The 26,034-nt window shown below is 35.4% G+C and overlaps 1 protein-coding gene across 3 annotated transcripts in view; it reads right to left on the bottom strand.

Annotated features, from left to right (window-relative positions):
• The window catches only part of LOC122117516 (WD repeat containing planar cell polarity effector), a 254,959-nt gene that overhangs the window by 87,718 nt on the left and 141,207 nt on the right, over positions 1 to 26,034 (bottom strand). For all 3 annotated transcript variants that reach the window (XM_042691281.1, XM_042691282.1, XM_042691283.1), the window contains one exon: positions 8,023 to 8,086. In XM_042691281.1, coding sequence (XP_042547215.1) covers positions 8,023 to 8,086 — 64 coding nt within the window. The remainder of the gene's footprint in view (positions 1 to 8,022; positions 8,087 to 26,034) is intronic.

Genomic DNA, 26,034 nt, shown 5'->3' with positions numbered 1-26,034 from the left:
CCACAGCTTTCTCATACATACTTTTCCATTCCTAGTATCCTTCCTTCAGGCATGGAGAACTTCTGGTGTTCCTCCAACTTCGGCAGCAGTCTTCTCTTAATCATATGCTGTCTTTTAGCTTTCAATGGAGTCTTATAACCTCAGTTCCATCATTGTCCATTCTTGGTTTGTATCCACATTCAAAATTTAAAAACATATACACATACAATTCCATCATAGGAAAGATTTAGCATATGCACTCAATTTAATATTTTAAAACTAAAGAAGTACAATGCTTCTGAGTGGAGACTTCTTACTGGGAGAATTAAAACTTGAATGCCCAATCTAAGTTTGTGAATAGGGTCCAGAAAGGTATGTATTTATAATATTAATTTAAATTGTAGTGTATGTAATTAATGGTAATCTTGTTTCAGAAATTAGCAGGTATAAAACTCGTCTATGTAAAAACAGAGCCAAGGAATCAATTCTATGTCAACTTGATCACCAAGCAAGTGCCTAGGAATAGCAGATGTAAGCCACCCACAAAAACATGCCAACGAAAGACAAACTACCCAACAGTCTCATGCCAAGGCAAGGCACAGATGGCTGGAGAGCAGCAGCTATAGGTCTTTTTATAGCATTATCAGATGGTACAGTTGACATTCCAACTGGCCTTGTGCCAATGGCCAAGGTAGTTAGGATGCCAACATGAGAATGTTCAGGAGACATACTCATCTTCATGCTATCCAACATAGGCCAGAGAAGAAATCTAAGGTGGCTTTTCTGCAACAATGGGTAAAGCAAAATGAGAAGGTTTATGCTGGAGTAATACTTAGCTTGGAGAAGTTACCTGAATTTTCAAAACTAGAATAATGTCCTAATGATACATAATTAAAAGCAACATTTTTGTGACCAATGCAGTAGACTTTTAAGCCACATAGATTCTACCTAGAGTAGGATCAGCAGTAGAATATAGAGCTATAACAATAAGGAAAATTGTATATTTTTGAAACAATCTCAAAGTTGCAGAAAGTGTCCAGAGCAGTTCAAATGTCACTTTTTTCTGAATTGAGAGTTAAAGTTGCCAACACATTTTGAGTAATTTAGCTTTAGTTCCTACAAAACCACAAGCCATCAAAATTGTGACATTAATATTGATAATATGACTTCCATTTAAACAATAAAGTTACAGTTGTTCTACATATGACAAGATTCCATTTCTTAATGCTTTTAATTATGTCTTTTTGGTCCTTTTTATAATTGTTCATAAGTCTTTTCTCTTACACGAATGTGACATTTTTGCAGATAAACTAGTTATTACATTGTCCCTCAATTTGAGCTCAATTGGTCCTTCTTCTTTGTTAGATTTAAGTATGCACTTTTTTGCAAGAATGTCATAGAAGGGCATTGTATTTTTACTTTGATATAAAGTGGCCAGCTATTGTGACTTGACCATTACTGATGATAGTTAGTTGGTTAACATGGTGTCTGCCACCCTTCTCCACTACAGTTACTCTTCTTACCCTGTAAACAATGCACACTTTGTAGAGAAGTACTTTGAGACTTTGTAAATGTCTTGTTAATTATATAAAAACTTCTCTAATTATAGCACCCATTGGTTATTTTTCCCTTATTCAATTATAACAAATGGTAATTTTCTAGTTATATTGTTATTTTACGTTTATTAGTTGGCCTTGTTAATTATTTACTTAAATGAATATAGACTTATAGATTATATAGTAAATCACCTCATACATTATTAGATATTGTTGTTCTCATAAAATTCATTTAAAATACTTATTTTTATGATTTCTTCTTTAACCATTAGATTTTTAGAGAACTGGTATTTAACTTGCAAATATTTGTGAGCCTCATAGGTATGTAAACATACTGATTTGTAATTTAATTCCTTTGGTATCATATTTTAGTGTTTTATATCAAGCTTTCATCTTATGGACCGGCATATATTTTAGATTGGTGACAATAGCATCTGCATGTGGAAAGAATGTACATTCTGCAATTGCTGAATATAACTTAAATATCAGATCATGTTGTTTCACATATTTTGTATATTCATAATGTTTTGACTATTTGATATATGAATGATTATATATATAAATATACATCTCATTTGTTTTCAGCTTTGGTTTTATGTATTTGAAGCTTACTAGTACGTAAATATTTAGGATTCTTAAGTTTTCCTTAGAGCTTTTATTATTACCAATATCTTTTCATCTTTTTATTTTTCCTTTGTTTTGAAGTCTTTCTCTTATTTTTCACATATTATCTTGTTATTCAGTTTACTTTCAATTTATTTGTGTCACAACAATGCAGAGTCTCATTTACATACTGAATATAATTTGGTCTTGCTTTTTGTCCAGTCTAATCTATTATTTAAAATATTAGTATCTATCATTTACTTGGAATGTCCAGTCAATTTGAATTTAATGTAACTTACATGCTTGAAATTATAGTTCAATCTCATTATGTTTACTATTTGTTCCCTTGCCTATCCTTCTTGTAAATGGAATATTTGTACATTATATTTAGGTTTTCTCTATTGACATTTTTTTTACAATAGTATTTTTTTATTGTGAAAATACTGTACACAGGAGTTACAATTACATGGGCAAGATAATGAGTACATTTCTTATCAAGCATTGTAGCCTCCTCCTTTAATTCTTTTTTTATAGTAGCAAAAAATCCCTTTTGAACTCGGGGCCTTGTACTTGCTTAGCTGTATTAGTGGGCCCTCTACCATTAAGTATCATCTTCAGCACAGCTATTTGCTATTTATTATGGCTCTACCACTTGAGCCACAGCATCACTTCCGGTTTTCTAGTGGTTTATTGGAGATAAGAGTATCACAGATTTTCCTGCCTGGGCTTGCTTCTGTGATCCTCAGATCTCAGCCTCCTGAGTAGCTAGGATTACAGGCGTGAGCCACCGGTGCCCAGCTTTCTAGTTTAATTTTTCTAACTGAAAAACTTCCTTTTACTTCAGTATGATCCTTGTATATAAGCCAGGTATACATATTATTTATTCATTACCTATTATTATTTATTATTTACTTATACAAGCCTTGTATACATATTATTTAAGTCTAAGACATATAATAGCATAATATAGCAAATCCTAGAAAAAAGAGAGAATCTGAACTCAGTTGTCACATTATAAAATTCAAATATTCCGTTTTCAACAAACATACTGAAAAAAAAAACTCAAATAAGTATGGGTCATTTCAAATGGGGGGAATAAAAAACTTGATGGCAAAGACAAAGACATTAAAGAACAACTGCCTTAATAAAATATATGCAAAGAACTAAAGGAAGATATAGAAAAGCCAAGAAAATACAAATGAACGAAGTGGAAAAATTAATAAGATGACCAGAAAACCTAACAGAAACATCCAAAGAAATTCTAGAACAGAATACTACCATAATTTTTTTTTAATGACTAAAGGGTTTCAAAGAAAGATCCAACTAGGCAAAAGAGAGATTTAACAACTTTGAAAATAAGACAAGGGAAAAAGAAAAGGACTGAGTAAAAATAAACATCAGAATCTCTGGAGATCAGAAGGTAGTTGGCAAATATGTTCAAAATGTTAAAGGAAAAAAACGTCAGCAAGGAGCTGATGGCTCACACCTGTAATCCTAGCTACACAGAAGGCTGAGATCTGAGCATCACAGTTCAAAGCCAGCCTGAACAGGCAAGTCCATGAAACTCTTACCTCCAACTAACCACCTGGAAAATGGAGCTGAGGCTCACATTGTAGAGTGACAGCCTTCAGTTAAAAAAACTAAGGGACGGCTGGGAAGGTGGCTCAGTGGTAGAGCGCTTGCCTTGCATGCATGAGGCCCTGGGTTTGATTCCTCAGCACCACATAAGCAGAAAAAAAAAGCTGGAAGTGGCACTGTGACTCAAGTGGTAGAGCGCGAGCCTTGAGCTGAAGAGCTGAAGGACAGCGCCCAGGCCCAGAGTTCAGGCCCCACAACCGGACCACCCCCCCCCCCCACACACACACACAAAAAAAACTAAAGGACAGTGCTCAGACTCAGTTCAATCACGAGTGCCCACACCAAAAAAAAAAAAAAAGAAAGAAAAAGTCAGTAAAGGCCCTTAAGATTCCTACATCTCAGATAAAAGCAGAAGTATTTATTACCACTAGGCCCATCTTTAAAAATTGTGCAATAAGTTCTTTAAAGTTAAAGAGCATTACATAGTAACTATAGGCCATATGATCAAATAACGATCTCAATAAAAGTAACTATATGGACAATTACAAAAGCAAGTCTTGTAACAATGGTTTTTAATATTACCTTTGTTTTGTACATACATGATTTAAGAGACTAATACATTTTTATGAGGGCTAGAGATGGAGCATGGTAACACAGCACTTGGCTGCCATGTCCCAGTCCTAGAAAGAACTTATTAAACAGTCAAAATAACTTTGGTTTGCAACTACATATTTGTTTTAGAGAATGTATATGTAAAATTATTCCTTTATGGATTGAAGACTTGTATAATGATGTAATTTTGTGACATCAAACACTGAGAGGGTGGGAGCATAGCTGTAAAACAGCTGTAGTTTTGGCTATTACTGATGTAAAGCTGATAGAAATCCCAACTAGAGCATTATAATTTCAGGATATTAAGTCTGATATCCATAGAAACCACAAAGAAAACAGCTATAGACTATACCACAGGATATTAAGCATTTATATCACAAAAATCATAACATATACATTTGTTCCTAACATATACATTCTTCTCAAGCGTCTATAATATAAGTTAGTCCATAAACTACAGATCAATAAATTTAAAAAGTAAGGTATAATACAAAGTATCACTTCCCATCAGAACAGGATCAAGTTTGAAATAAATATTAAGAAAATTTGAAAATTCATAAATATGTGAAAATTAAGTGACATTTTTCATAATAATTGTATGAAAGACAATCACAAGAGAAATTAGAAAATACTTAGCAACAAATGAAAATAAAAACAATATGTACCAAAACAAGACTGAAGATTTCTTTTTAAGTTTCAAATAATTTGGAAAAAAAACAAATCACAAGAATTATGTCATACAGGGGCTGGGAAGGTGGCTCAGTGGTAGAGCGCTTGCCTTGCATGCCTGAGGCCCTGGGTTCGATTCCTCAGCACCACATAAGCAAAAAGAAAAAAGCCGGAAGTGGCGCTGTGGCTCAAGCGGTAGAGCACTAGCCTTGAGCTGAAGAGCTGAGGGACAGTGCCCAGGCCCAGAGTTCAGGCCCCACGACCGGACCCAAAAAAAAAAAAAAAAGAATTATGTCATACAACTCTTAAATTTTTCAGGATAATTAAATATCAGTGTCTGTAAACAATGAAACAACAGCCAAACTATTTGCACATATACTGTCCTTGGATGTTTTAGCTCTACAAATGCAGTGTTTAGGAGCTGCAACAGTGAGTAGCTTGTAAAATCTAAAATACTTACATTTTTATAGTCTAAAACTTTTTCAGCTTATAGTTTTCTTTAAGATAAATTCTCAACTCCTTTTTGTGCACCTGTGGCCTCTCTCCTGTCTCAACTCTGTCTTCCACATCAACCTCCTTGCTATGGTGTCTTACGTAACCCACTAAAGCTAATGCCAAAAGCAATTTTTGGGTGCTCTTTTGGATATTATATTTAGTCTTGCAGGAAGAGATATAGTAAGGGTAGAAAATCATCTGTAAGTAGGGATAATCTGTTCATTTTATAAATTTTTTTTTCCCAAAAGATGTAAGGTTTTGTTGTATATAGGTTACAAAACTCTGGGTATATTTTCTTCTATAAGAAGAAAATATGGCAAATTCTTTAGGACAATTTCAACATGGAGCCTCAAATGTATCTAGCAGGATCTTGAACTTCCACAAAATGCTAAGGTCCCAATGCTCTCTTCATTCTGATCTTCCTTAAAACAGGCCTTGCTGCAGTCAAGTCTTACATGAAGAATGAGGACACAGAACTCTGAATTATGACTGTTTACATCTTCTTGAATTAAGTAATTCTTTTCTTATTTTAGCTGATCAGTAGAAAGTTTATTTAGATTAAGAAGATTGGAACTAACACAGGGACTTTATGTTGATACTAGGAAAAACAGGCTAAGTCCTTAAACAGATATGAAAAAAAGTTTAGAAGATGGCTTTGATGATTATGCTAATTAATAAAGCAGTATATTTATAGAGCAATATAATACCCTGAGGGGAAAAAACTGGTAGACACAAAACATTTAAATACTAATCTTGTTAGTCCTTATCTTGGCTAGGGAAAAGATTGGAGTACATGTATAAAAAAATAAAGAAGCCAGGCTCCGGTGGCTCATGCCTGTAATCCTAGCTACTCAGGAGGCTGAGAATCATGGTTCAAAGCCAGCCTGGGCAGGTAAGTCCGTGAGACTCTTATCTCCAATAAACCACTAAAAAAATGGAAGTGGTGCTGTAGCTCAAGTGGTAGAGCACTCACCTTGAGCTGAAGAGCCGAGGGACAGCACTCAGGCCCAGAGTTGAAGCCCCACAACCAACAAAAGGAAAGAAAGAAAGAAAAAGAAAGAAAGAAAGAAAGAAAGGAAGAAAGGAAGAAAGAAAGGAAGAAAGGAAGAAAGAAAGAAAGAAAGAAAGAAAGAAAGAAAGAAAGAAAGAAAGAAAGAAAGAAAGAAAGAAAGAAAGAAGGGCTGGGAAGGTGGCTCAGTGGTAGAGTGCTTGCCTTGCATGAATGAGGCCCTGGGTTCGATTCCTTAGCACCACATAAGCAGAAAAAGCTGGAAGTGGCGCTGTGGTTCAAGTGGTAGAGTGCTAGCCTTGAGCTGAGGGACAGTGCCTAGGCCCAGAGTTCAAGCCCCAGGACTGGCAAAAAAAAAAAAAAGAAAGAAATATAAAGAAAATGTACCTTTATTGAGTAAGCAGCATAATTTAGATGGCAGAGATAAGGAAGAAAAGTTAATGGGTAAGAAAATTTAAGAAGTGTTGTAATTAAATTTCTGATACTGTGATAGTCTGCATGTATAGTTTTTGGTGAAAATAATAAAACCTTCCCTCATACTTATATGCGTTCTTAAACATCAAATAAATAAATGAAAAATGAATAACAAGATGTTAATAGTTTTGAAAGCAACTGAAACTTTTCTCATGTTCAATGAAAGTTGAGAATATATAAATGAAATATATAATTTAGAATTTAAATATTACACCTATTCTAAAGACAAGTGATCTATTGTGATGAACCCACAGTAACTTCAGAAATACCAAGCCTTGAACTACAAAAATTTCTGCAAAATGATTCAGGTTAAAAAGTCGTCAAGTTTTTATTGTTTTCAAGAACCTTTTGCTCTATTGTTTATAACAATGAACTAGCTATGGAGAAAAATATGCTGGGAAATCAGAAAAGGACTCTGACTTTGTTTATCCGATGTCATTGTGACACAAGATATAAGAACCTGGTACAAAGCACAAAGACTTGTCAGGAGCTAAACACTTTTACTCCTCTGTAGGTAAGAAATGAAAGGATTGGAACAGATGTGAATGCGTAACGTCTAGTTCCACTTTGCACTGTTTATACTTTATCAATACATGTAAGAACATTCATAATTTGTTACTTCTCACTAAATTCTTAAGAGAATTGAGCACATTCAAGATCTGTGGGTCATTTTCCCCACACGTTCTGCTTTCTATACTTGTATGTCCTTAGAGAATAGATTAGAAAGACATTTAAGCTTATTAGATAGAAAGGTGTCATCCTTTCACCTCAAGGTACATGAGAAGAAAAGTTCAGGAATTATAAATTCTTCAAAAACATAAAAGGTTCTGTGGACCCTGGCAAGGAAAATGTCAACAAGTCAAAAGATGCTAGATGGCTATTGACCAGTTTCACGAAGGCAAAGCTGCAAGCCAGGATGGGATAATGCTTTCCCCCCATGTGTCTAAAGCTGCAAATGACACTAATCCTTTTTAATGGTCACAAAAGCTGACAACTTACTCAGCCTTAGAACTGAAGGCACAAAAATCATGTCTGGGAACAACTCACCATGAACAGGTCACGAGCACCGATGTCAACAGCCAGGAGAAATGCCTTTTCAAATCTCTGGTACCTAAGAAGGGGTAGAAAAGAAATGTGGATTCGTTATGAACAAAACTATATAAAACGAAAGAGCTGTTTGTTTAATGTATTTATTTGATACCGTTTTCATTCTTCTGAAGGAAAAATATTTTCCAACAGAAAGGATTTAGCTGGCTAGGATCTTCCATATGTGAAATGTTCTTGACCTTAGGTCTAATTTCAAAGAATCAGTATAACTTTGAGTAGATATTGCTGAATCCATATGGGAAAATGATAGCTCAGGAAATGTGCTTCCATAATTTTCCCTTCATAGTGCTTTATAAGAAAAGATTATATATACAATCATATATCAATTATATGTATGATCAACTAACAAATTATCTGATTAAACTTTTATAGTTAGGGATAAGGTAAAAAGTCAAATGTTCCACAATTTTAAAAGTCACATGTTTGTGAGTTTTGAAAAAAATATTCCAGGCTATCTTAAAATGATAACATAAATAATTTACCAAATAAATATATATATATTACTTTTTGGTTATCATAAAAGAAAAATATTTCTAAAATCTTAAAAACATTACTACGTTTCTATCCTTTCTAAAACATACTGCCTTTTCCTGAAGTAAAATTTTGACAGTTTTCTTTGTGAAAGTTTATTTTCAGCTGAGATATATATGATCAGGCTTCAGTTTAAATCAAATACCTCTAACAAAGTTTAAGATCTTAAGAGAAATACATATCATAAACATTGCTTGCACAGGTTTTTGGCATGAAAGATTGTGTTTTTCCCAAACACTAAAATTTATATAAATGCAAGCTATCAGATTTTCCGACATTAGGAACAAATATGTAAGTAAGTTATTCTCTATTCTCTATTTTATACTGTACAAGATGGGGATTGAAAATAAGTAATGAATACTATTACTATCATCTAATTACATATATTTTATTAATGCAATAACTAAAATAATAAAAATTCAAATACACATACAAAGCTTAATATTAATAGAGGAGATATTAGGTCCTGAGCCAGAAACATTTGTATGATTTCCATGCTCTGATGACTTTTCATGACTGTTACCCAATCTCCTCCTTTTTACAATCTTACTAGTACCTGAATTCCTCTTAGCTGTAGAAGATCATGCGAAAATGATGTTTATTTCTTTGGATGAAAAATGTGTTACTAGGAAACTTACTGGTTCATTATACTGTCAATGGGAGAGAATTATACTGAGGAAGGTCAGAGAATTAGCACAGCATACAGTTGTGTACTTATGCCATTCCACATCGGCTTACTCCACTATACTCAGTACCTACTCCACTGTAACTATTCTGGCAATAGCGATTATCCATCTTCAAATCATCCAAAACCTTTGGCAACATCTAATACTATAAATTGTCCTCCCTTGAAACCCATTCCTTAACTTCCTTCATTCTTGGTTTTCTCATTTAGCTTAGATCTTCATACAATTCTTTTCTAACTCATCTTTCTCTATCATCTCTTGAAGTTGGCGTTCTATGGTCTTCTTTTATTTCTACTTACTCCATTCTCCTCAGTAAATCTTACCATGACATTAATATTATCAATGACTCACAAATCTACATCTCTAAAACCTGAAGCTCTGAGCTCAAAGTCCAGGTACCACAAAGTTAACATGTCTAACATCACTGGCAACAATATATAGGAAAAATTGAAATTGGAGAAGTGAAATTAAGGGGAATAAGTTAGGATATACTGGTGTTGCGAGGTGAGAAATATTGATGGAAATAATGATAAAATGAGGAAACTGGCAGTGGCATTTGGCAGTATAGTGAACCTGAAATACCAAAAGGAGCACCCAGCCAGACTATTTAGAAAATATACTTTGAATATATAATGAGAATCTAAAAATCTAAAAGAGCAAGGAAATACTCAAGGGTACTTCATCCTCTACTGAAAGATTACCAACTCAGCAAAATTGCTTGGTAGAAACCAGAGTAAAGAACCCTAAGTAGCAAGTAAAAAGGAGTAGGAGAGACAGAGCTACACTGAAAGGCAACCACCCTTAGGAGACTGACCTGTAAACTAGTCTCAAGGTAAAGATGTGGCACCCAAAACTTCTGATTGAGCTGGGATGTAAAAAGAACCAAACTAGCAGTGCTCCTAACTTTTGCAGACACAAAAATTATTATGTGGACTAAAACCCTCTGATAGAGGTTCTGAAACATCACAAATTAGAATCTACAATATGAATCTATTAAGATGATCAAAAATATAATAAAGCAACTCTGTTTGAAACATTAGAAAAATATGTAGATCAGCAGATTTCAGATATCTGAATTCTTAGAATATAAATTGATTTACAATACAATATTCATAGAAATAAGTGATGTAATCATGAATATAAGCATGCAATATGACACAATAAAAGAATTACTAGGTCAAATTTTTTTTCCTCCAGTGGTGGGGACCAATTCCAGTATCTCCCACATGCTCCACCGTTAAGCTATATGTCCAGATCAGCAAATCCATTCATTAAGGGATAAAATAGAACTTTTAGAAATGAAACATTAATGAACTGACACAATTGAAGAGAGATTTAGTGAACTAAAAGCACATGGCCAATACATAAAGAATTATGCAGACTATTGTGAGGAAAGACTATTGTTAGTATAAGTAACACAGAAAAATGAAAAATACATATGAAATATATCTAATATATCTAACTAGGAAATTAACTTAAGTGGATAAGAATTTCCAGAACACCTAAATGATATGAATCAACAAATAAAAAAGGGACTAAGCAAGAGAAAGGAAAAGGAATTTATGCATATAGAATCCTTGAGTATAGAACTGCAATGAAAATGCAGAACTTTATAAATTTAAAAAAAATCTTAAAGGCTGCTGGGGATAATTCTGATGACCTATAAAGAAACTACAAACAGACTGATACCACACTTCTTGATGGTGATAGAGGGCTAGAAATAATAGCAATAGAAGATGATAGAAGTATTTAAATTCTGAAAGGAAAACACCTCAATGAGTCTCCATTGCATACCTAACAGTGGAACTCTGTGAATTCATACTTTAATCTATGTATATACTACATAGAATGGAGCTGGCTTTATTATTCATTCATTTATTTATATATATTTTTTGTGCCGTTCTGAGAGTTAACTTGGACCTGCACACTGTTCCTTAACTATTTCGCTCAAGCCTGTTTCTCTACCACATGAGCCACATCTCTGATTCCAGCTTTCTCGGTGGCTTATTGGAATAAGAATCTCAATGACTTTTCCTGCCTGGGCTCGTTCTGAACTGCGGATCCTCATATCTCAGCCTCCTGAATAGCACTGATTGCAAGCATGAGCCACTAGTGCCTGGCTCAATCCTGTCTTAAAAAAATAGAAAGTTTGACAAAAAGATAAGAAAGAAAACCACAACCCTTACAAAATTTTAAATCATTAGTAAAAAAGAAACAGTACAAAATTTAAAATACTTATAAATAAATGCTAATATTGTACAGAAAAACAAGCACTGAGGCATTTAAATGGAAGAAATGTACATAATTAGTAGCTTATATTTGAGAAGTAAATATCTAACTTAATTTAGAAAAAAATAGAATAATCCAGGAAGATAGAGGAACAAGATATTTGACATAGTGAAAAGACACAATGAAAATGCATGAACTAGTGTAGGTCTCTAGGGGAGCATCTGCTTCCTCATATAGAAGGATCTAGTTTTGATCCCCAGCATCATAGCAAGAAGAGAAAGGAAAGGGGAAACAAGGGATGACAACGAGAGAAAGGCAAAGGAAACTCATACTGAATTCTATACAAAGCAAAATATATATTCTAAGACAGTCCTGCTATGTTGCTCAGGATAGACTCAGACTCTTGGACTCACGTGATCCTCCGAAACCAGTCTCCTGATAGGTGGTACTATAGGCATGCATCACTGCTTTGGCTAAAGAGAATTCGTTAGGCTAATATAAATGCCAGATGGAAACTCAGATCTTCAAAAAGTACAAAACTCAAAGATATAGTAAGCTTCTGGGTAAATAATGACTCATAACCTTTATTTCTTTAACATATTTATCTATTTAAAGCAAAAGTTATGTTGTTTTGGGAAAAGTTACACCATATGTAGGCAACGTATATAACAGTCACAGTATCAAAAAAAAAAAAAAAAAGAGGAAGGTGGGTAAAATACTCTATTAATTCTCAGTAGACAGTGGAAAACTAAGTATAATATATCCTTAACCCCTAACACCAACACTATAAAAATTGGCAAATAAAATTTAAAAAACAAATTAATAAAAATTCTAAAAAATATTCAAATGACTCAAAAGCAGGAAAGGAAGAATGAAGAAATAAAACATTATAAAAAGCAAACAAAATGAAATTGCAGGCTGAGTTTCAATAATTATACTAAATGTTAACAGACACTAATTTAAAAAACAGATATTCTGAAAGGTTAATAACTCAAGACTCTGACACTTAAGAGAAATCTACTATACATATTTAAAAACAGATCATTTGAAAGGAGATAGGTGGAAAATACAAGGAAGCCAGAATTGCTATTATTATCATCTGGCTATGAATATCAATCAGATAAAAAAGACTTCCAAAACATAGTATGAAGATAAGGTGGGACAATTTTATGTTAAAAATGTCAATTCACTAGGAAAACATAAAAAGCTGAATGAAAATCATGATTTTTTAATCATAAATACACAAGACAAAAAGTAACAGAATTAAGGGAGAAAGACAGATTTTTGTACTTACTCCTCTATGAGCAAATTATGGAAATTTTAAAAATTAGTAAAAGTATAGATGATTTACATCTTCATGCAAATGATATTTGTGTGACTGACGTGCTACCAACCATTATGCTAACAAAATACCTTACATTTGGTATTTATAGGACGTGTGTGTGTGTGTGTGTGTGTGTGTGTGTGTGTGTGTGTGTGTGTGTGTGTGTGTGTGTACTCCTATTAAGAGCTCCTTATTTATTCTGCTGCTTTGTTCATTTGTATCTTGTTTTCCTAGTCAGCCATAGATCAAAACTGATAAATGCAAATCTACTACTGGTTTATTTTTGTATCTTTTCCCTAATATTTCCAATATTATCTTATCTATGAAGATTCCTCTCAGGTTAATACAGATACCCATAACTTTATAATCATGAACATTATAAATGACATCTCTATCCTGCCTACTGACATGTGGCTTAATTCTATGTTGTTAGTTATATGTGCCACTTAGTTACATGCTACATTTAGTTATATGTTACACTTAATAATGATACATTTTGAATTGATTTCAGTACAGGGGAAGAAGCATGGCTCTAGCTTTAGCTTTCTAGATACATGTGGATGTCAAGTTTTCTCAACAACATTTAAGGAAGAGACTGTCTTTTCTCCAACATACATTTTTGGCTCCTTTGTTGAAAATCAGATGGCTGTGGGTGTTGGGCTATATAGGTTTACTTTTGGATCTTCTATTATGTTCCATTCATCTGTCTGTTCTTATTCTGTACCATGCTGTTTTTGTTACTATGTTTTTGTTACTATTGAAATCAAGTATTGATACTTGCAGCATTGTTCTTTTTGTCCAGGATTGCTTTGAGTATTCAAAATCTGTTATTTAGAGTTTTAGCATTTCTGATAAGGAAGGTTTGGTGGTGATGGACTCTCTCAGCTTTTGTTTATGGGAGAATGTCTTTTCTTCATTTCTGAAGGACAGCTTTGCTGGATAAATTGATTGCCATAGGTTTTTTTTTTTTTCTGTCAGCATTTTGAATATATCATCTCATTCTCTGCTGGTCTATGGGGTTTTTTATTTGTTTTCTTTTTGATGCTGGTCCTGTAGTTTGAACTCAGGGCCTGGGCACTGAGGTCCCTGAACTTCTTTTGCTTAAGTCTCTACCATTTGAACCATATCTCCACTTCTGGCTTTTTTTGGCAATTTATTGGAGATAAGAGTCTTACTGACTTTCCTGCCAGGACTAACTTCAAACTGTGATCCTCAGATCTCATCCTCCTACGTAGCTAGGCTTATAAGCATGAGCCACCCATGACCAGCTCTGGATTTGATGTTTTTAATCATTATTTCCTTAAACTTTGTGATTCCTTTCTCTTTCCCCACTTCTTCATGTGTTCCCATGATGCATACATTGGGACAACTGATGTCCCAGAAATCCCACAGCATATTTTTTAAATTTTCATTTATATTTTATTATTGTTGATTGCTTTTTTCAAAATTTATTGTAAAGGTGATGTACAGAAGGGTTACAGTTATATAAGGTAATGAGTACATTTCTTTTTCTTCATACATTGTTTTCCTGATTTTGTCGAAATGTTTATCTGTGTTCTCTTATAGCTCACAGAACTTCTTTCATAATAAATTCTAGCTATTCAAGCTTAAATGAAATGGTCTGACTTTCACTTACTTCCCAGGTAAAGTTTTATTCTCCCTTATACCTCTCCGTTCTCCTCACTTTTGAAAATTGTCTTGTCTTATAGTTTGTTAGAGCATGTAATATACACTAGTGTTCTGTTCGTTGCTTTTGTTTTAGAGGTAGAAATAAATATACTTCCTTGGTGCTAGGTTTATATGCTTGCTTTATAACAGATTCCTTAGGATATATGTATTCACATTTTCCTCTAGCATCTGTTTTTCCAAGATTGATACCCCATAGACATATCTTGATCTATTCTCTTTCCCTGGAGAATTCTGTAGCTATTTCATAATACTTGTCTCATGGGCAGGAAATCTGATGTTAGCTTTATTTATTTTTTGTTTTAGTTCTAGGGACCAAGGCTTTCACTATCTAGGTAAGTACTCTACTACTGGGCTACATGCTCACCCCCCCATTTACTCCCTTTCCAAAAATGATTTAACTTCTTTGCCTGAAGGATCAGTGGACACTTTAAAGGTTATTTTACTAGAAAATTTCCTGGAACTGACTGTTCACTTAATCTTTTCAAGTACACTGTGGGCTGTTTAAATATGTAAATTTAACTCATTAATTTCCTGAGTGTTTTTTTGCCTATTGAAGTATAATTTATTTATAAGAAAAATTAACTCCTTTTGCATAAATAATCCAAAGAATTTAAACAAAAGCATGTAGTTACAGTACCATAACCATAATACAAATTCACATATATTTTTCGTCATCTCAAAAAGCTACCAAGTGCTCATTTGCAGTAAATGCCCTCAGCCCACCTCCAGGCTTTGGCAACTACTGATCTATCTTGTTCCTGTTGCTACAGCTCTTTCTGTACAGCTTATTAGATGTATGAAATCAAACAGGATATAAATATAAATTGTATCCGGCTTTGCATTTTCAAAGACATGATAAAAATGGGATCATGCAGTACGTAGTGAGTTGTTTTTAGCTTCTTTGCATAAATCTTTTGACGCTGATATATTTTGCTCAGGTACTTATAGTTATTTTTTAATTTTTAGTAGTATTAATCAACTATTTGTTCACTTATGAGTTGATGGGTTACTTGGGATGTTTGCTGCTTAGACCTAATCCTGCTATGAGCTTCTTGCACAAGTCATTATATGGACATGTGTTCTCATTGCTCTAGATGTTATTAGAATTGCCGGATCATATAGTATTTTTAATTATAAGAAAATGCCAACCAATGGCTTATAACATCTTATACATTCATTAACAAAACTGAAAATTTCTTCCCTAGTTCGTCTTTTTAAATTTTATTTTTGTTAACATATAGTGACTTTCTGTATACTAATTGTTTGTGTATATCAGTCCTGGGTTTGAACTCAGGGCCTGAGTGCAGTTCCTGAACTTATTTTGCCCAATGGTGTTCTACTATTTGAGCCACAGCTCCATTTCCTACTGTTTAATTGGAGATAACAGTCTAACAGTCTTTTCTACCTGAGCTGGCTTTGAACTGCAATCCTCAGGTCTCAGTCTCCCAAGTAGCTAGGGCTATAGGCATGAGACACCAAACACATGACTCTGATGACTAATGATGCTGAGCGGCATCTATGGGATTATTAGACATTCATTTTTTTTGATTCAGTGTTTTTGATTAAGTGGGTTTTTTTATTGCTTCTTCTAAACCTTTGCCAATTTTTATTGTTTGTTTCACTATTCAATTGTAATAGTTTCTTATAAATTCTGGGTGCAACAGTCTTTTATTGGATAATCTTACTGGATATTCTTATCAGATACAAGTATTAAGAATATTCTGTTTAAGTTCCTCCCTTCCTCCTTTACTCTCTCCATGCCTCTTTCCCTTTCATGGTATTGGGGTTCAAACTCAGGTCCTTATTGATTGCTAAGCAGGCACTCTACCACACAAGACACAACCTCAACCTTTTAAACTTTAGTTTTTAGATAGTCTTACATTTTTGCCTGGGTGGCCCTGAGTTTATTTACTTCTTCTATGTAGCTAGGATGACAGGCTGTATTACCACATTGAGAGTTTTGAGAGACTTTTGCTAACTTTTTGCCTACACTGGCCTGGAACTGTGAGCTTCTGACCTCCATCTCCCAAATAGCCTGGGATTACAGATGTGAACCACCATGGTAGGCTATTTTGTAGAGATAGGGACTGCCTGTTTGCCCCAACTGGCCTAGAACTATGACCTTCCTGATCTCAGCCTCTCAAGTAGCTGAGTTCATAGGCATGAGTCACCATACCCAGCCTTATCTTTGTTCTTTCAAGTCCTGCTGATTTTTGTCTAATCTGTATCTACTATACACTCTTCAGTCTGCACCAAGCCAATGGAAGATGAGGTAGGAATTCTAAGACAGGTTCATTACTGGTAGATATATAACTGGTTTTTTTTTCCTTTATCTTCATAGAACTGCCTATGCATGCACAGCTTAGATTTCAGCCAAAGACTCGAGATGACTCTTCTATTTCTGAAGCTATTTCTCTGCATAGCACCTGTCTCTCTCGTACACAAACTCACAAATTCCAGCTACCTTAGCAACCCTAAATATTAGCAAATTGTTATGTTGTATGGATTCTATTTCCTTACTCCCTGGCCTAAAAAGGAACTCTGGGCCAGAAAACTGGAAAGTTATAAGGTTAATTTCATGTTTTTTTACTATCAGGGATGAGACCTACCACAGTCAATCATTTAATTCTAAAAATAATTTTTTAAGGTATTTTGTCTGTGCGAGCTGTCTTATGATGAAAGAGTCAGGCTATCAGCTAACCATGATAGCTGTTAACAATAAGTCCCAGGAGTGACAGGACTTTCATAAATATTATTAAACAATACTCAATAATAGTGTTTATTGAATATGACTTATTTATTTTTATTGAATATCTTCTTCATCCTAGTTACCAAAGTTCTTTACATATATTAACTTGTTTAACTTTTATAACACTTTGTGTAGGTTGGTACTATTATCTCTATTTGACTGATGTGAAGAGCTTGGAGTCAGCCTTGAAAGACCTGAAGATCAAGTGAGTTGTGGGAGGAACGCTGTCCTTGTTCCATACATGCTGCTGGGCAAGGAACCAGGGTACGGGAGGCTGAGGGTGGATTTGCTGAATGCTTCTAGGTACCAGTATGAGTCCACGCAGGGGAGAGGTGGGGGCTTTTCTTACCTATTCAAAGAACATGTGCCTTTTTCTTTAAAAAGAAATGCTTGCATTTATTGTAAAAATGCTCCTAAAGCACAATGCTGATCATGAACTGCTTCAGAAGGGAGGTAATAAATGTACAAGTTGTGATTTGTCAAAAAAAAATTCAAGTGCACAACGGTCAAGTAACGGCTTCCAGATAAAATACAGCATTCTCAATTACCTTTGCATAAATAATAAATTTCAGAAAACAACAATATATTTAGTGTAAGTACATCCTATGCAATATTTGGGAAGGTCTTAAAAATAATTCTTTGTTATATGAAATTCAAATTTAACTAAGTATCTTGTTATTTTTCTAAATCTGTCGAACTAAACTTGTCCAAAGTCCCATAGTAATTCACTTGTATAGAGGGGTTTAGGACTCTGAATCTGGCTCTAAAATTCATACCCTCTACTACTCTACTATGCTACCCCACTCTCACCCAAAATGACTTTGCTAGTTGCTGTAGGCTTAAAGATCCTTGTTTAAGTCAGGTCTGTTTTTAACTTTTCTGAATTCAAAATTCAAAATGGGACTATTATGTCTGGGTGTCATATGAGGGAAAATATGGGAAAATATGGGTCAGCCCTTCCTTCTGCTGCTTTATATACAGTACTTTCAAGACCCTAATTTCATCATTTTTTATGGCTTAGTTTTAAAATCAATACTATAAGTTATTGTCAGCTAGACTGTCAACTATAACTACATTTACTTTGTAAAGTACTTCTACAATACTTTGAATGCTTGAAGTACCATATTAGGATGAAAAATATTGGAAATACTAATGATACAAGCCTTTGATCTTCAGCAAGTTAAGTCTAATAGGAGACATGGTCATAAAAATAACAGGGAGCCTTCAGAACAGGTGCATCCTTAATACTTAGCAGAGGAAATATACAGGTGCATCCTTAACACTTAGCAGAGGAAATATACATCATTAAATTGCAGCTGACCACTAAGATAGTTCCATGTAGTAATTAGTCATATTATTAATATTAAAACTTTAACAGTTTAAGACTTTCTGTCAGCTATTAGCAGTTAACTGGGAACAGACTGGCTCTATCACCATAACATAATGGTGAATGGCTTTCATATTGTTGATATGTGTTTGTGTGCATGTGTGTGTGGAGGGGGGTGGTAATTGCTTCTAGAGACTGAACCTAGTATGTCTGCATACCAGGCAAGGGCTCTACTGCTTCAGCCATGCCCTGCCCTTTTGTCTATTTGTTTGTTGTTTGTTTTGGTAGTACGGGGTTTTAGTTTAGGCCTAACACTTTCTATGCAAGTACTCCACTATTTGAGCCACACTATCAGGCCTACTTTGCTTTAGTTATTTTTCAGAAAGGGTGTTATATGTTTTGTTCAGGGTTGGCCTCAGACTGTGATTTACCACATTCCAGAGTAGCTGGCATTAGGGTTTAAGTCTCCATGTCTGGCTGTATACTCACTAGATACTGAGATAGGATCTATCTTCACACAGATATCCTCTGCATACTCATCAGGGGAAGCTGGAAGTAAGCTCAGTTGATTCCATGAAGAAGCCCTGAGAAACATTTCTCAGTCCTGGGCTAGGGGTGTAACTCAGTGTTAGAGTGTCTACCTCATCACCTGCAAAGTTCTGGTTATGATAATCCCTAACACTGAAAGTAGAAAAGTTCCAAACCCTCCATCTTTTTACAGACATCTTCCTCAACATGCTCTCAGGACCACAATTTATACTAGCATATAATTATCTCAATTTTTATGGGAAATCATAATGTTCATAGAGCCAGAATAGGTCAATATACTTGTTATTCTCGGGTATCCTGGGTGAAAAATTCTCTTCAGAGAACTTTTGGTAAAACAGTATTGTTGAAATTCTCCCTTGTCAGCCCTATTTTATTTTCATTCTTACTTGTTAAATATGAATTCCTTTATTAGTTTGATGTTTTGCATTTCAATTGATTTTGGACTGCTTTACTGGCATTGTTCTTAGCTTACTACTATTTTTATGTATATTTGTTAGTAGCCATATCTTAACACATTCCCATCATTACCCACATGATCCAAGTGTGATAGCATGTTCCTATAATTCCCATCTACTCAGGAGGCAGAGGCTATTTTCTTTACCTAGATGATATCTGTCTATATGAGCTATTTTGATTATTACAGCACAAAATACTATGCAAAATGAGGTTTCAGAAGTATTTCTCATTAACCACTAAATACTGAACAGCTCTTATAAGCCTTTGGAAAGAAAACCCTAAACTGTTCCCTGTTATCCTATGTAGTTTTATATTAAAGTGAAACATTTGGAGTCATCTTAATCTAATTCTCATCCTTTGAGGAGAAAAGTGTAGTTAGGAAGAACTACAGAGTGTGGCTGACTAGGCTACTGATGCCCTGTGGTTCCTCTCTTAGGGATGAGTAGCTTCTCTCTATGGAACCAGGAAATCAAGGACCACTCTAGTTTAGCTACTGGCTCTCTGGATCTCATTCAGGGAACAGGCTAGATCCCAGCTCCTTGTTTTAGTGATGGTTTGGGAGATAATAGGGCTGAACTCAGGGTCTCACACTTTCTAGGCAGGCAATCTATTACTTGAATCATGTCCCCAGACCTTCTTTCTAAAATACTAAAATGGAGCCATTGATGGACAGAGGATTTCAGTTTCCTTTCCTTTCTAGACCTCTTCTTCCTAGCGCCTTATCTGGGCTTCCGTGGTCGGTCCTGGTTGCTTTGGGTTGAAGATTTATGCCGTGACCAGTGGAGTGCTGAAGTCTTCCCTATCTCTCCAGAACATAGTACAGGGAATGCTGAAGAGGAGGGATTAGGTGGAATGGCTCTAACTCAGTCTGCTCTATTTTGGCCCTAACTTGGACTCCTGTTTTGTATAAGGGTTTACTTAAGGCTTTGGAAATCTCCCAGCAATTTTCAGGCATTTTTGTGGCATAAGCAAAGCAAGTTATAAACTTCAATGATGTTTTACTGGCCTGCGTAATGCAAATTTGTTTTTTCTTCTGCATCCTAATCTGAAAATTGATGAATAAAATATTGTTTTGTATAAACAAAAATACTTAAATATCTGGTTACATTGTTTAAAAAGATGTTGGAATAATGTTAAATAGTTAACATTTTCCAATGATTCCTGTTTCTTATATAAAGATGAGAGTATAATTTTTTTGCAAACTACTTCAAGAGATTACAGTGATAAGTAAATTAACAAATGTCAATAAATGTGCCTCAGAAATCAATGTGAAGCACAATTTTTAGGGTTTAGTGCTGATGCTTTTTAATATAACAATCTGATAGTGCATCAAAATACAAACTGAATGGAAGTTTAATTACATCGTGAGATCACAGCAAGTTATACTTGAAAGTCAGCACTTGGAGGCCTGAGTGCAGTTCAATGTTTTTATTTAATGTGGGTTCAAAAGCTAAGAGAAGAGCAGCCCAGAGTTAGTATTTCCTACTATTGAAGGAAGGGTATTGAGCACATGGGCTCTGTGTGCTAGATTCCTTCCTGCCCCTCAGGAGGTTAGTGACACAACACTGAGGGATGGCATATTCTCTAGCTAGAGGGTGCCAGCTCTCCTTCCAGGAAACTGGTATGCATTCCTCACCCATAACAAGAATCTGACATGAATTTGCTGACTTCTGTGCATTCCTAGTTGGTGGTAATAATTATACTAATGAGCAACTAGTAATGTACACGTTCTTTTTAAATAACAAGTACTTCTCTTTGTGATCAAGATTGTTTTCATTCCTGTAATTTTTCAGTCCTGTTCTTGTATTGTACATTTTAAATGATCAATTGCACTTTTTATTTGCAGAATACAATTATTTCCATCTTACAGGTCAAAAATAGATGCTTTCTAATAATTGTCTTGGTAGATACTATACTCTGGAGTGATAGGCAGGTGACTTGATTTCTCAGTATATAGTTAAAAGTTTGTCAAAGGTTTCTTAATCTTCAGTAGAATTTTAATTAAAGATCAAAACCCTTAACTCCAATGTTCTTTCTTTATTTTTCTTCTTTTTCTTTTCTTTTTTTTTGGGGGGTCCGGTCATGGGGCCTAAACTCTGGACCTGGGCGATGTCCCTCAGCTCTTCAGCTCAAGGCTAGCGCTCTACCCCTTGAGCCACAGTGCCACTTCCGGCTTTTTTCTTTTTCCTTATGTGGTGCTGAGGAATCGAACCCAGGTCCTCATGCATGCAAGACAAGTGCTCTACCACTGAGCCACCTTCCCAGCCCCCTTTTTTTCTTTTGTTCATTGTGGGGCCTGAACTTTGGGCCTGAGCACTGTCCCTCAGCTCTTCAGCTCAAGGATAACGCTCTACTACTTGAGCCACAGCACCACTTCCCACTTTTTCTGCTTATGTGGTGCTGAGGAATCAACCCAGGGCCTCATGAATGCAAGGCAAGCGCTCTACCACTGAGCCACCTTCCCAGCTCTCCAATGTTCCTTTTTCTTGTTGTTGTTGTTAGTCATAGGGCGTGAACTCTGGGCTTGGGTCCTGTCCCTGCACTCTTCAGCTCAAGGCTAGTGCTCTACCACTTGAGCCACAGTGCCACTTCTGGTTTTCTAGTGGTTTATTGGAGATAAGAGTCTCACAGAGTTTCCTGCCCATGCTGGCTTTGAAACATGATCCTCAGATCTCAGCCTCCTGAGTAGGATTACAGGCATGAGCCACCAGTGTCTAGCCCTCCAGTGTTCTCTTAATGCTAATTCTAACAGTGATTTTACATACAATTTCAAAGAAGTCAACTGGGTCCTGGCAGCTCATGTCTATAATCCTAGCTACTTGGGAGGCTGAGAATGGAAGAATGGTGGTTCAAGACCTGCCTACACAGCAAAATTCACAAGACCCTTTCTCAACCCATAGTTGGGTACAGTAGTGTGCACCTGTCATCCCAAGCTATATGAGATAGTGAGATTGGGAGGCTGGGTTCCAGGCCAGCTAGGGCATTCAAGTCTGAGGGCAGGAAGCTGTGATCCCAGCAGTAAAAGAAGCTTAAGAAGGTAGATCAAGGCTCAAGCCATACCTGGGTGTCAAGGGCGAGCCTATGCTAAAAATAACCAATGAAAAGTAGGACTGGAGGTGTGGCTCAGCAGTTGAGTGCCAATGTGCATGTGCAAGGCCCTCAGTACTACCTCATAAATAAACCTCAGTACCACCAAATAAATAAATAAATGAAGCCAGTTGGCTGGAGTCATGGATCAAATGGTGGTATTTGCCTTGCAAACATGAGGTCCTGAGGTCAAAGCTCAATACTACACACACACACACACACACACACAAAAGAATGGAAAAGAAAAACAAGACATTATAAAATTAAAATTCATCTTTTAAAAAATCCTAAAAACTTCTCTATGGACTCTCTGGTCTCCTCTGTTCATTAGTCCTAAAGGTACTTTCCAGTCCCAGACAAAAGACCTTGTTCCTAACGTATTTCATTTTTCTTCCTAGTCACTCTCTTACCACGGTTCTTCATTCTCCCTAGTTCCAGTCTTTCTATTCCTTCCCCTTTCCATTTCTCATTCCTCTTCCTCCCCTTTTTTCCGTCTCCCTCCCTGCCATGTTCACATCTCAATACTACTTTTTAGAATTTGACTCCAAGCAAAATCTAACCACACTATTCTGGCTCCTACACCTACATGTAAATATCCATACTATCACCCAATGCCTTCCAAAGTTTCTCAGTCTATCAAGTAAAAACATGCTTTTCCAAAGCAATCATATTTAAAAGGAATGTTGATACAATCCAGTTAGAAAATAGGCAAAGAATAATGAAGATATTTCACCAGAGGGAATACAGATAGGAATAGCACATGAAAAGATTCTCATATCATTAGCTATGAAGAAAATGCAAATGAAAACCCCAAAGAATGATTCCCACAGCTAAAATAAAAAAGAATGACAATGCTAGTGAGGCTGAGGAAAATGCAGATTGCTCAGATGCGGTAGGTGGCATGACCAGTGACATATTTGGGAAGATAGTATGGCAGTTTCTGTGTACTAAACACCCACAACTAGCACACAATTTAGCAACCACACTGCTGGGCATTTATCCATCCACAAAACTCCAAACACATATGGTTCAAGCTTTGTACCCAAACCAGACGCAGTGAAAATGTGCCTCCTAACAGATCCCTGTCTTTAAAAATTACACTTTATAAAATGACATTTATTGGGAGAGTCAGACTGGCATCTTTTATATATGTAAAAAAGTAATACTCATTAAGATACTCCTTAAAAAAAACCTTCTCCTTCAAATAATGCAAAAACAAATTTCAGCTCTGAGTGAGTCTATAGCTCAAACAGTGGAGGCTGCATCTCAGTGCAATTTGAGTTATGCCTGGTTATTCACAGAATTCTAAGCACGGTGGAAATTTTGACTGCTAGATGACACTAGTGAACATTTTTCTGTCCAGAGAAAGCCAATTGAGAAAACTGTTTTTCACCCCTCCTTTTATAAATTCTCTTTCCTGTTCTTAATTCTCTAAATGCTTTCCATATTTTCCAATGTGAAAATTCTTAAACTGCCACCATACCTTGGTCTATTCATAGAGATTTAACATAGGCTCCCTTTAGACATCTACCTCCAATGAGCTCTTTCCATTATCCTTTCTTCCCTATAAAAACCTTTCCTCTCACTATTTAGCATCTTCTCAATAGCTGTGTTTATCTCAGAAAGCAGGCACGTGGCCATGTACAGCAAGCGCTTAGGGCTAAAACCAGCTGTTACTTAAAATCCTGTGATAGCAGTCATGCACCTGTTGTTCCTCACTTCTTTTGCTCAGGGGCCAGTCCACTCCACCCATCCTTTATTTCAATAACTCTCTATAGTTCTTCCATTCCAGCCGTAAGTCTTTCATGGTGGCAGTCATTTTACAGGAAAGCCATGTTTTATTGAGCTAAACTATCAGGATGACTGTATAGTCAGTTAGAGCTTTGATTAAGATTAAACTACAGGCTGGTGTGGCTAAGGTGGTAGAGCACTTGCTTAGCAAGCATGAGACTGTGTGTTAAAATCCTAGTATCTCCAAAAACCCAAGAATGAACTACCTTTCAACAATCAATGTCAATTGTCCACGTGATAATGCAGTGATTTTTTAACTATGGGAATAAGAACTTGGTACATCAGTTAAATATATATATATATATATATATATATACACATATATATATATATATATATCCCTCTCCCAGCTCCTACATCTTAGTAGAGTGTTTCCATAATAGAAGAGAATAATCTAGTATTTAGAAAGCACAAGAGGATTCAGTGACTTAAATCACCTCAGCATAGAGGCAGGAAAGACTGATGATCTTCAAGAGTAACTGCAGGTAAGTCACTGAAAAGAAAATGTATAAAATAAATAAAATGGGGGGAAAAACAGTATATCAGAAACATTTACAGAGTGGCCTGAATGATGCAGCATTGAGGCTAGGGAGATCATAGTTATAAATCGGAATAAATTGATATTGCCTCCAAATGTTGTCTCATAATGGTTAGCATAGCAAAAAGTAGGTTTAAGTCAGGAAAAAGAATGTTGGGAAAATAGCTGAATCTATGTGCCATTTTTTACAGTAAATTACTTTCTGAGTATTTGAATAAAATATGAGGCATAAAGGTAAATAATTTTTAATCTTGGGACAATAAGACCTAAGAATGACAAACAAGTAACCATAATGGAGACGATTAATATACTAATTGGTCCTCATACAGGTTCTCTCACCAACATAGTGTTGGGCAGAAAAAGCAAAAGACAAAAATGTACTATGTAATTTTGTTCATATAAATTTCAAAAATGAGCACAGCTAATCTACACTGTTAGAATTCAGGGTAATGATTACCTCTGAAAGGAACAACGCAATTGGGAGCTGGCAAAGGGGGATTCCTGACGTGCGGGTAATGCTCTCTTTCTCACTGGGGTGCTGGCCCAGCAAACATCAGTGTGTTCCCTTCTGATGAATGTGGTGAACAATGATCTACACAGTTATGTTTTTTGACTATATGTTAATGCAATATAAGGTTCTGAAAAGCAATTTGTTTTGGGGAAAAAAAAGAGCAAAACAAAAAATAGCAAAGAAATCAATACCACATGCAATTTTACTACTCTTCTAAATTCGTGTGTCACAGTAGGTTTAAAAGCATTCTCAGTAATCACCTCCATGCTAGGTCTTTCTCTGCAGAATGACTTAATGAGCTGACTGTGCTGCTCTATCTATGTGCTCTAAGGTAAGATTCTTAAATAGTAAAAAAGCATTTACTTTTTCTCCAATGTTCTTATTTGTCAAAAACGAATACTCTATCTATCTATCTATCTATCTATCTATCTATCTATCTATCTATCATCTATCTATCTATCTATCTATCTATCTATCTATCTATC

Source organism: Dipodomys spectabilis, unplaced genomic scaffold (assembly GCF_019054845.1).
Source record: "Dipodomys spectabilis isolate Male_0828 unplaced genomic scaffold, ASM1905484v1 ptg000141l, whole genome shotgun sequence".
NCBI classification, from domain to species: domain Eukaryota; kingdom Metazoa; phylum Chordata; class Mammalia; order Rodentia; family Heteromyidae; genus Dipodomys; species Dipodomys spectabilis.
Note: the sequence above shows the minus strand (reverse complement) of the source record. Positions and strands in the feature narration are given on the sequence as shown.